At 36.0% G+C, this 12,647-nt stretch overlaps 1 protein-coding gene across 2 annotated transcripts; it reads right to left on the bottom strand.

The window, feature by feature from the left end:
• Positions 1 to 3,166: 3,166 nt before the first annotated feature.
• LOC110446146 (glycoprotein-N-acetylgalactosamine 3-beta-galactosyltransferase 1-B-like) lies at positions 3,167 to 12,608 on the bottom strand. 2 transcript variants are annotated; one of them, XM_021491145.1, is made up of 4 exons: positions 12,372 to 12,608; positions 6,992 to 7,156; positions 4,821 to 5,476; positions 3,167 to 3,771 (listed from the first exon to the last, which is right to left on the bottom strand). In XM_021491145.1, exons 1-4 carry the CDS (start codon positions 12,445 to 12,447, stop codon positions 3,643 to 3,645), a joined length of 1,026 nt encoding a protein of 341 aa, XP_021346820.1. In that variant the 5' UTR covers positions 12,448 to 12,608; the 3' UTR covers positions 3,167 to 3,642. The 2 variants fall into 2 exon arrangements, with proteins under 2 accessions (XP_021346820.1, XP_021346821.1); XM_021491146.1 differs by lacking the exon at positions 12,372 to 12,608 and adding an exon at positions 7,671 to 7,737.
• Positions 12,609 to 12,647: the final 39 nt, after the last annotated feature.

Raw genomic sequence — 12,647 nt, 5'->3', positions numbered from 1 at the left:
CTTTAAAATCATTGCATTAAAGAAAACCTTTTACCTTTTCGTTCGTTTGGTGTATTTTCTTTAACATGTTTTCTTTTTCTATTAATGATCCGAATAACCTCTTTTGTGTTGATCGGCCATTAAGAATCAAATAATAATAATACACTAGTCGGTTGATTTATACGGTAACAGTCGCTGCTTTGTATATAACTTAGTTTTTACACAAGAATTTTGCTATTTGATCATTGCAAAAATGTTTTGATGTGTAATTTTATAACAAATGGTGTCACTGGTTGGAAATATAGTCCATGTGTTATATTAATTTGTTCCTTCCAACAAACTTTCGATATTATTTTTGATTGATTGTATTTATTTATTATATTTATGCTTATCATATATACTAAATATGTGTTGCATCATTAAGGAACAATTACAAGCAAGGCTCAGTTAATGTTATATTCAATATTCAACAGATTAGCCTGATAAATATTGTCATGAAAACAAAGTTTAAAAAAAAAGATATATAAAAATATAAAATATATACAGATAGTACTTTTGTACTACATGTACTTACAGGCAAAATCACCCCCCACAAGGACATAAAAATGTTGACATTCAGAGATTCACCCGATACAATACAGTTAACCGCATTTCCCCTTTTTTCCGATTTTAATAAGGACAAAGGCAAAATGTTACATGTAATAGAGGAAGACAATATCCATGGATCATATTACACCTTTATTCAATTGAGTTTTTCACCTGTGCTTTAACAATTATAGTCTCACTCCCACTGTCACCATATAAGCTTAAATGATCAGGGCATCATTCCCATTGTCCCAATAGAAACAATAGCAATCATAATCGCACTCCCACTGTCACCATAGAAACTTAAATGATCAGGATATTACTCCCAATGTCACCATATAACTTATAAGCAATTTTTTCTCACTCCCACTGTCACCACAGAAACAAATAACCATCCGGGTCTTATTATTGATGTTTCTATTGAAACTATAACGATCTTTGGTTGCATTCTCGTCGAAAAGAAATGCCAGTCGACATCTGGGGTATTACCCGCTTGTCAGAAAAAACCTGTTAAAACTTCATATGTTTGATATGTTTTAAAACATCAAAATTTACCCTATTGGGCCCCGAACCTCTGTGGAAGTTGGGCTAAAAATAGAACTCAAATATTCAGAGATTCAACCGATACCGTACAATTACATATTGTAACCGCCTTTTTATCTATTACTCTATTTTTATGAGGACCAACGGAGTGTTAATAGAGGAAGAACATTTCCATATCATATTACATCTATATTTTTACCTGAGTTTGATCAATTACCGTACCGCTGTCATCGGATACTTCGGTTTTTAATGTCTGACATTAAATGTTTGTTATAAGAACAAGCATCAACTCATCTCAAATTTGTGTGTGTGTGTTTTCATTGTTAACATCGGTATGAGATGAGTTGATGCGTATTCTTGTAACACACATTTGATGTCAGACATTAACAACTAAGCTTGATATTGTGGGATTTGATAAAAAAAAAATAAGAATGTGTCATATCGAAAGTATTTATAACCTGTTTATAACATTTCATAATAAATACAAAGCTTAAATATTAATCATTTTCATAATGAATATATAGGCTAAGATTTTTGACATTTTCATTATAAATACAAATGCTAATATAACTTTTTCATTATAAGTACAAAGTCTAAAATTTATATAATTTTCAATATAAATAGAAAGGTTAATTTATATAACATTTTCATTATAAATACAAATGCTAATATAACTTTTTCATTATAAGTACAAAGGCTAAAATTGATATAATTTTCATTATAAATAGAAAGTTTAATTTATATAACATTTTCATTATAAATACAACTATAGCTGACGTCATATTCTGTCGTTGCGTATTGCAGAGTTATCTTCTCTTGAGAACAGGGATTGATTGTTACGTTATTTGTTTGTGAGAGTAACGTCATCAATTTTTAAGAAAACGACGTAATTTTCTCACACAAACCAATGACGTAACAATCAATACCTGTTCTCAAGAGAAGATAACTCTGCAATACGCAAGACGGAATATAATGACAGTGTCAACCGATAATTTGGCCTCTCAAAGACTACTTGATAGTGTCAACTCACTTTCCTGTCTCCTTTAATCTACTCACTTTCTGTATTCCGTTCCCTTCACTTTTACTTTGCTTCTTTCCTCTTTTTCTATACCTGACCTGTCGCTGCCTGCTTGTATACTTTTTTTAATAAGGAGACAGATTTACATAAATTTGATTTTTCTTCTTCTGAAACCTTGTTGCATAAAATGTATGTTATGAAATGTTATTGCGAAATAAAATAAAGTTAAATAGATTAATACGCTTACAAAAATCGTTATTCATAATTATCGTTAACCGTTGAATAATTACATTACTGTTTAATATAAAACAAAGCAAATCTCGAACTGATGTCAAAATCATTAGATAGAAATAAACATTGAAACAAATATTTTGCACACAAAACAATTTATTTTTTTGCCAACCACAGAAACAAAATATCATAACTGCTACTACGTTAGAAACCTTTTTAGCTGGGGGTGTAAGCAGTGTGCTGAACCATATTTTCATATTTTAATATCCAGAACGAGTTAATTGGACTTGGTCGAAGTTTTAATGTGCAGTGTTGGAACACCACAATAAATACGCCGTTGATTATTTTGCGTCATCTGTTCACCTCTTCTTTTGAAATGTAGAACTTAATCAAGGTTTTATTACTGTACATGTGTTTCTATTGATATTTCCTATCTTACAACGTATATCACCAATAGGCGAGCTATGCGGTTCGTCAACAGCTCTTTGTTTTTAAACATTGGATATACGAGATGTAAACTTATATGGACGGGCTTTTAAATTGTTTAAATGGTACCACCGAGGTTTGTTTATTTCTGAGGTGTTTGCTTCCATGGCAAAGATTTACGGTAGTGCATTTCCCGTATCATGAAACGGAGAATTATTAGGTACTCATAAAACAGTATCATGGACTGCATGTTTGATTTTTATACAAGATCTCCTTTGGTGTATGGCATATATATATATATATATATATGGGTCAAAGAAGTAATATAGACGGTAAAATCCCATATAACACTGGATCCTAATGGAGGTATGTTCGTAGGATACGAATTACTTAAAATACTATATGGGGCAAAGAAGTAATTCTAACAGTGTTTATATAAATATAAATTTACAAAAAGCCTATTGAACTGAAGACGAACCAATGTGTTGCTATTAAAATTGATGACATGACACTTTGTACCTATTTGTGACTCCGACCCAAATTAATCGTCATTGGTACGCCTATTTTATTGGTCAGTTATAAATCAGAGTCATAATATTGCATTGTTAAATCTATATGAAGTATATATACTCACTATCTGGCAATGAATGGAGAAAAAACAATATCACTGTTCTGTAGATTATTCCGAAGTGACGATTCCGAACGGTTTCAGGCGATCAATACTGCAGCACCTATTTTTACATGGTAAATGCATCTGAACATTGTTCCGAAAGATCGCATGCGATCAGCTGCATCATTACGAAGATTCGTGTGACGTGCCTGGCTTGTTTTCCTAATGATAAATGTCTCAACACGTATCACTACTCGGTGATGTGTTTGAAGTGTATTCCGAATGGTCTAAGGCGGTATAGAAAGAACTCGTAAACATACATGTTGTCAGGACGAACATGGTGGAAGGAAACAGCATATTCGCTTATAGTCTCTGATCCCTGAAAAAGAAACAACACCACACGTAAACATATACATCAACTATATTTTATAAAATTCGTATAGTCACCTGCATGCGTGTGTAAACACTCTGACATAACCTATACGCTTCGTTCCATATAAAACTATTTGTGAAATGACCCCTGTATTTACTTGTCTAAGTCTCTGTCTCCTTGCTCCGTGCTAGGTCTACCCCAAAACGAGAAAGGTCTAATATAAAGAAACAACTTTAGTTGTAGGGTACAATGAAGGTGATTTAATTCAAAGAAAATTAATACACAAATGTTAACGGTTGTTATATCGAATCCCTTTATTTTGCACTCAACTTTACCAATATAAACATAAATAGATTTTGTGTCCATTATACACTTGTAATGTGCAGTAATAGGAAACTCGCTGGTATGAAACACATTGGTGGATATTTCTTTGTGTTGCCACTCCCACTCGACCAGTCTGATTAAATCGGTACCAATTAGGCGAAACTCTCGGGTTTGCTCGGAACTTGAACAGTGGGTGCTTTATGAAAGAGTATTTACTCGTGTTAAATATCAGCAGTGACGTTTATGCTATTTAATTAAAGAAAGAAAATATTGTGTTTTTTTTTGTTTTGTTGTTGTTGTTTTTGTTGGGTTTTTTGTTCTTTGCTAAGAGGCTGGTGAAACCAAGATCGATCTGCTGCCCGCCCCTATTGCAACATTTGCGATCTATATTATTTTTCTTTCTGGTGGTATATCCCTGGGTACCCGTCGTGATATGCCATTGGCTGATTGCGAGGATACCAAACCCTGGACAAACTAGCGAAATCATTTAGGTTGTATATGGTTTAACGTGCTATTAACATCTGAGATCGTTTAAGGACGTGCATTCATGTGTGATGTGTACGTGCAAACGTGTTTGTGTGGTTGAGGCGGTAAACTGGTTTATGCCCAAACATATTTTGGTACAACCTCTTGATCTGTTCCAAGTGTTTGATACCCAATATGAATTTCCATTTAGGTTTAACTTAAGAAGCAGTTTTTTTTATCTAAATATGTTTCAAAGAGATACATACGCTTCTGACATCAGGCTCCCATCCTTTGTGACCATTAGGAAATCGTCCTAATAAATGGTTTTCTGGGGCAAAGCAGTGGAACCGAGATCGTCCCTTTGAATCGGTACTATTGCCTAGTTTTATACCGAGAGTCTCCATACATTTTCCAACATCAACATCCTCCCACTGACCTGTGTCACTGCAATTCCCCGTCTCTATTCCATCCTTGACGAGTCTTCGCACTGACTCCTTACTTAACACGTACCCAGCGCCTCCACTGTAATATCCCTGCTTTACATGACGTTGAAAACGCTGTCCTAAAAACACAGGATCCTTTGGGGAATATGATGAAAGAAGATGTCTCAGATTTTCTACCACAACATACGTATCATCGTCTGCTTTTAAGAACCAATCAGCATCGTTTATATGGTTTTTATAGATGTATTTGAATGCTGTCATCGTTTTGGTCGTTAGATGTTTCCGTCCCTCTGATACGTTGAGGCCAACAGCGGGAAAAGTTGTGTTGTGCTTTGAACTGATGTAAATCACTTTGTTACAACGTTTTGCCCAGGTATTCATAACATGTCTCGCTTTAGATTCATGGTTCTGCGGGCAGGTCATAATCCAGCAAAGTATGCGAACGTTCTTTTCCAGAGTTTTGGCAATTGTGCCGTTATCTACAAAAATGGAATAAAATAAGAATTAATCGTATTAATTGATATTTTGATCTAATTTAAATAACTGTTGTTGTTTTTTTTGTTGTTTTTTTTAAGTTTCTCTACATAATCAGTTAAACTAGAGTGGTAACCACCATGAGGATTCTATATATAAGGGGGCCGCAGTGGCCGAGTGATTAAGGCGTCTGACGTCTCCACCACCAAAACCTCGCACATCCTTAAATGCTATATAATTAGGACGTGAAACACTTACACACCAAACCAATCTATATATAATTGTATAGTCTATGTCTGTTTCAAAGATGTGTTTAATGGCAAAATTATGCGAAGCACAATGCTGCCATTGACTTCCTCATATGTTGACTTGCGAAACAAATGAAAATGACAGTTTAACAATTATTATGGGTATTTATATATAAGGGCCAATGAATTAAGGGTAGATAAGTTGATTCGTAACCCCGGAAATTCGTGGAAAGAATCCACCTGCTGTATATGACTGCATGTTTTTATAAGGGGCGTCTCATGTGGGGGTTCCTGTGGAATCTGAGTTTCCTAGTGTATTTTGCTTAGAGGACATTGCAATTCAAGAATTGATATACTTCCTCAATACAACACTTGCTATCTATATCTTCTAACTTCATTATACTCTTTATGAGGCACGGTAGTCTAGTGGTAGGACGCCGGGCTTATGACCGAAGGGTTGCGGGTTCGAGTCACGGCACGACACTGTGTTGTGTCTTTGAGCAAGATACGTTACTCCGCTTGTTCTAGTCTACTCACCTGTAAATGAGTATGTGGTTTAGCAGTGCTAGAATTGTTGAATGCTAGCTGTGAGCGCCGAAATGGCAGCACCGACTGTATGCTCCCCTGGGAAGTTGAGAAATATATTTGCTGGTTGCAAATGCCCTATAACCACGGATACTGATTTGTGAACCGCTTTGAGACAACTTGAGAAATAGGTTGTGATAATGTGGTATATATGAACCTCGAATTATTATTATTACTTATCATTTATTTCCGGCGTTGTCTTCCCAAGCACCCTTTGTATTTGTTTTACATGGGCATTAGACCAAAAACAAGCAACAATCTTTGTAATACAAACTGTACTTTATTTGTTTTACAACAATTGTGAAACAAGTTAAATCATTTTTGTTGGCCCTGATATTAGCACACAATGTGGGTGGAAACCGGAGTAACCGGGGAAAACCCACGTGGTTGGGCAGGTTTCCCTTATACTTTTTCATGTCCGATCGAGGAATCGAACCCCGGCCACCTTGGTGAAAGGCAAGTGTTCTATCCACTGCGCCACCCGACCACCCAGCTAAGGTAGAAAGATGAGATTAACCAATACCCTTATACCAGGACAGAATATACTCCCGTATAAATATAAATAAAAATTTAAATATTTTAAACTAAAAGCAAACGTAGCCGTTAGGTAACATAAACTTTACATATATACATTCTATGCAGTCTTTTGGTAAAGTCATAACATTAGATAATAATGTAATACTGTACCTTCACGTAGAGGTGAGTCTTTGCGATAAACAAACATAGTCGGTTTGGACGCCTTGAGCGCCATGGGTAGAATAACATCAATATTAGTTTGATCAGACAGGATAAACACAATGAAGATTGCAAAACAACAGCACAGGAGAAATGCTGTAACGCCTCGGTGTTTACCTGATGAAAACGAAAATATGATAATCAATATTCCTTTCATAGATTAACAACAAAGTCATACTAACGCAACCAACACTCGGTACATAATATAATCTATTAACTTTATCATTCAGAGTTGCACAGAATATTAATCATGATAAAACTTGAATATGATTTGTCTGGAAATAATAAATAAAACAATTAAAAAAAAATATATTAATGTTTGAATAAAATGGACAGTATATGAAAATGCTACGATAATTAAAAAGTTAAAAGAAATTTCTTAGGCTATTATAATAGATTCGGCTAAACATAACAGGGTGCGATTAGCAGGGATATACAGAATCCGGAGTCGATGGGCATTACATTGAGATTGTAAACATGTGACCGAGGTCAAGGTAAAACAAAACCGATTGAGTATAGTCAAGTAATGCAAATACTGAACATAACAGGGTCACACAACATGATAAATAATATAACTGAGGCATTCAAAAGATATAATTAGCTTTCACTGTCATTTAAATATAAGTATTACCACTTGTATTCATTCTGTAATCCTTCGCACTCCCTGTGCACAACAATCAGCGGAAATGCATGATAACATAACTATGGAACCCGGAAACCGGACAAAACTTCCGTGTTAATTTTTGTTTTGTTACCTCCGTGTGAGGAGGGTTTGTACGAGAGTGAAAAAAGTGAGGTAAAAAAGAAGAAATTACAGTATGAGAGTGTGAAAAAGTGAGAGAAAGAAATGAACAAGTGTCGATTTGTGAAGAAAGAACATAGAGAGTGTTTCATGTATTGTGGGTTGTAGCTGGGGCAGCCCATCCCCAGCCAACCCGAATGATGTATGCATGCCTGGATTATTAAATGTATATATAAAAAAAAAAAAAAAAAAAAAAAAAAACAACACAGATATTATTTGAATATGGCAAGGTGAATGTGCCATTTTGTTGACATCGTTCACATTGAATTGATACTGGAGTGTTTTATAAGTTTCAAATTATATTGTTGTTATACAAATAAAGATTTGCTAATAACGGAAGGATGATGTCCATTTGAATTCATGATTCGATAGGCCCTCTCTTACATTTTATCTTGTTTGCATAAAATAAAACCTGAAGTGTTGTTATGCCATCCTCGATAATCAAGGAGTTACTCTCACTTGCTCTCTAGTGAAAGTGAGCGTAACCCCTGGAATGTAGAGGGTGTTGTTATGCCATCCTCGATAATCCAGGAGTTACTCTCACTTACTCTCTAGTGAAAGTGAGCGTAAGCCCTGGAATGTAGAGGGTGTTGTTATGCCATCCTCTATTGTCCAGGAGTTACTCTCACTTACTCTCTAGTGAAAGTGAGCGTAACCCCTGGAATGTAGAGGGTGTTGTTATGCCATCCTCGATAGTCCATGAATTACTCTCACTTACTCTCTAGTGAAAGTGAGCGTAACCCATGGAATGTAGAGGGTGTTGTTATGCCATCCTCGATAGTCCATGAGTTACTCTCACTTACTCTCTAGTGAAAGTGAGCGTAACCCCAGGAATGTAGAGGGTGTTGTTATGCTTGCAGTTACTTTTACTCTGTGTGTCCAATGAGTAGTTAAAGCGCTGCATTAACATTGACATATATATATATATATATGTAAAAGAGAGTTTCTTCGTAGCTCCCTAGCATATTCACCTCTTAAGAGGGTCATCAGGGGGTTGTGTTCATTAAAAACAATAAGGTTGAGAGGACAGGACAACACATGGAGCTATCAGAAACTCTTTGGTTTATTTCTTTATTCCTAACTATCACAAGGACGTTGGATGATTTTTTGTCTCGCCGCGACGAAGTAGTGGAAGCGATACTATAAGGTGTTGCTTTTCCGGCGACGGCGGCGTCAGCATTACGTTTTTTGGCGTTTAACTTACTTTCACTGAAAGTATAAGTGCTAGACCAACCAAACTTGGATCATAGATGCATCTTAGGTAGTACATCTTAACCAATACATAAAATGCTGGAAGCGGCCTTCCTTCCATTGTCCATTGTCATTGAAGTTTTTTGCGTTTGAATTAGTTTTTCTGAAACTATAAGTGCTACACCAACCAAACTTCATATTAGCAGTTTAATTGTGATTTCCTCAACGTCCCCTTAGCACAAGACACAGCAGAAAGCCACCGATTCTTCAAGGGGTCGGCATTAGTCGCCTTTTAAGCCATGTAGAGGGACACGGCAGGTTTATTCTTTCCCTGAATCTGCAGTGGAGCTGTCTGTAAGGGAATAAGAATGTGCTGCCCCAATTTCAATCATTGGAGTCTATTCGTTCACCTTCTACTTTATTTATTTAAACAAAACAAAATGTATTTGGTACCTCAACCTGGTTATTAACACCTGGAGTTATGTTTGTATAAACGACATGGGTTATTTTGTCTTATGCTATCTAATTATTACCCTTTTACACAAGACATCCGTATTGATATGTCTCGCCTGTGCCCCGCTTTGACCATAAATCCACATGTAAAGTTTGGTTGGTCTAGCACTTATTGTTTCAGAGAAACTAACTTAAACACCAAAACACTTACTGTTGAGCGAGATGCTGACAAAGTCAATGGACCATGAAAGGTAGGTTGCATCCAGTATTTGATACATGGGTTGAGATATACTTCCTAAGATGCATCTATGGACCAAGTTTTGTTGATCTATCACTTATACTTTCAGTGAAATTAACTTAAATGCAAACAAACTTAATGTTGACGCCGCCGCCGGAAAAGCAACACCCTAGTCTCGCTTCCGCTTCGTGGCGGCGAGACAAAAAGTCATTAAATGATGACCTTGTATGACTCTACTTGAGTTCTGGTAGTAAAAAGGTGCAATACAATAAATCTTTACCAGTCGAACAGTAATAAAAGTGTTAACATGTAAACAGAACACACACTACCTCATATATAAATGCACCTAGTAAAAGTGTTGACAGTCATAAACCTATCCCGACCTAAGACGAGCGGTCGTATATACATTAAACTCAACAAATATGTAGTAAATGGGACTTGCCTTCGATTTTGAAGAGTCCATAATGTTTAGAAGTTTTTATATGACGTTATATATATATATATGAAACCTACTGTTTGTGATCAACATTTGGTTGGTTTGTTTGTGTTTTACGTCCCATTAACAGCCATGGTCATTTAAGGACGTGCCAGGTTTTGGTGATGGAGGAAAGCCGGAGTTCCCGGAGAAAAACCACCGACCTACGGCCAGTACCTGGCAACTGCCCCACGTAAGCCTCGAACCCGCGACCCAGAGGTGGAGGGCTAGTGGTAGCAGAATGTCATACGCCTGAACCACTTGACCACCGAGGACCCTTGTTATCAACTGTAATGGTCAGTATAAATAACGCCTTTATTTCATTTTATTATAATTTTGTTCGTATTAACTGTAACTATCGCGTTTTCGTAACTATCGCGTTTTTCGGTGTATGTGTCTTAATAAAGGAGCAAAACACTCCAAAATATTTTAAAACAACATCTTGCCCACACTGTTGTAATTACACGAATATGCTTCTTTTCCCCATGCAGGAGCTTTTTTTCCCCTTGTAAACAGGTAAAAGAAACAAGGTCAGATAACAAGGATAACTAAAAGGAAAGAGCGAGGGGGACAAAGAGTGGGGAATGAAAGACAAGAGGTGGGGAACAATATAAACACATTTGCCACAGTTACACAACATCAAAAAAACAATAATGACATTGTAGTATTGTGTTTGCGGGTGCTCATTAGAAATATGACACTGGAAAAATTACCAGTCGTATCACATGATATGGACAACCTGTATAAGTCAGACAGATGACGTTAATTAAACATGAGTATATACACGGATGTCACAAAAATGATGACAAAAATATGTACAGCAATAAAATCATGAATGTACGTGAAAGCCGACACGAATGTAGATACAAAAATGTAACACGAGTGACAACATTTATGTAAAAACGTTTGTATACACGAATGAACACAATAAAAAAATACGAAATCGATCGTGTGTAAAAATAAATGCATATGTGAAGGGGCATTAATGGACACGAATGTAAATCGGATAATATTTGATGTTAGCCCGAATATAAACATGAACAAATACGAAGGAGCCGTCAGAGAATTGGCACGCGTACTTATTCATGAATTCATGAAAGGTCCGAGATTAAAGGATACTGTAGACATGTCTGTACACGTCATGAAAACAGCATATACATTTGTGGTATGAAAACTATTTTCGTACAAGAATTAGAGTGTAAGGATATGTAAGCAACGGCAACGGAAAAATTATAAACCTATATATGCACACGAATGTATATACATACATTTGTATGTACATACACACACATCCTAGTACTTTCATACACATACGAATACAATAAACACACACACACACACACACACACACACACTCGCACACACACATTCCAAGTTTCACTTGTATATAATATAATTATTACAGGTACATTTGTATGTGATATGGCTACCATAATAGTAATGTAATAGTAGGCATAGCTAGTCAGATTATCTGTATAGTCCACGTTTGGGGAAGATATTCTTATTTCATTGTTTGTACTTTTCGACAAATTCAGCCAGGAAGTTTCTCTGTTTTATTCTATGGTTAAAAAACTTGCCGTCGACGCGTGGTTTTATGAGAAGGGGAAATCTGTATCCGTGTCCTTAGTATGTCACCTTCCTGTTCTGGCTGATCACAGTAAGGTGACATACAAAGACCACTAATTACAACAGATTTCCCCATCCGTGACCTGTAACTTATAAAACCACGCGTCGACGGTTTTTTTAGCCATGAAATAAAACAGAGAAACTTCCTCGCTGAATTGTCGAAACGTTAGCAAAAATTAGTTAGAAATGTAAAGAGAAAATAAGGGGTATATTGTACAAAAACTATTGTTTAACTTCTAATGTCGGGTCGAAAACGTTGTTGACGGCACTGGCTAATGTGTAGGCCCTTTTTAGGTAGGCAGATATGCTCGATTTATATATAATAAACATTAGCACGGTTGAGACAAAAGACGCATATGAGAATGGCTAACATATAGAGCAATATATATATATAACTATTAAAATATCAGGAAACATCCGGAACACATGAAACAATGATATATGAAGAAACACGAACAACATACCTCAAACGGATTATATATTAGGCACCTACAAAATGTACATGTATGTCACTTGTTTAAAAACAATGGAAATCTCAGTAACTCACCTTGATACCAGCTCTGCATCGTCTTCAGGTAAACGAAATGCCGAGAAGGTGTAGATTGTATATTACATTCCGACATTCATGCCTTTGTCTGTCTGTATGTAAATATTACACTCAAATAGCCAAGTATATTTTTTCACCGGAGAGAACCTCACAGGTGTAGTTTGTGCGTGGGTGTTTCGCTTAAGTGCTCCGTTCGTTTAGATATGATAACCTCGCTCATGGTATAGTTACATGTATAATGAAAATACCATGCTTAAAGGGGCTGGTCGGGGAAAA

The sequence above is a fragment of the Mizuhopecten yessoensis genome, unplaced genomic scaffold (genome assembly GCF_002113885.1).
Source record: "Mizuhopecten yessoensis strain PY_sf001 unplaced genomic scaffold, ASM211388v2 scaffold2597, whole genome shotgun sequence".
NCBI lineage: Eukaryota > Metazoa > Mollusca > Bivalvia > Pectinida > Pectinidae > Mizuhopecten > Mizuhopecten yessoensis.
Note: the sequence above shows the minus strand (reverse complement) of the source record. Positions and strands in the feature narration are given on the sequence as shown.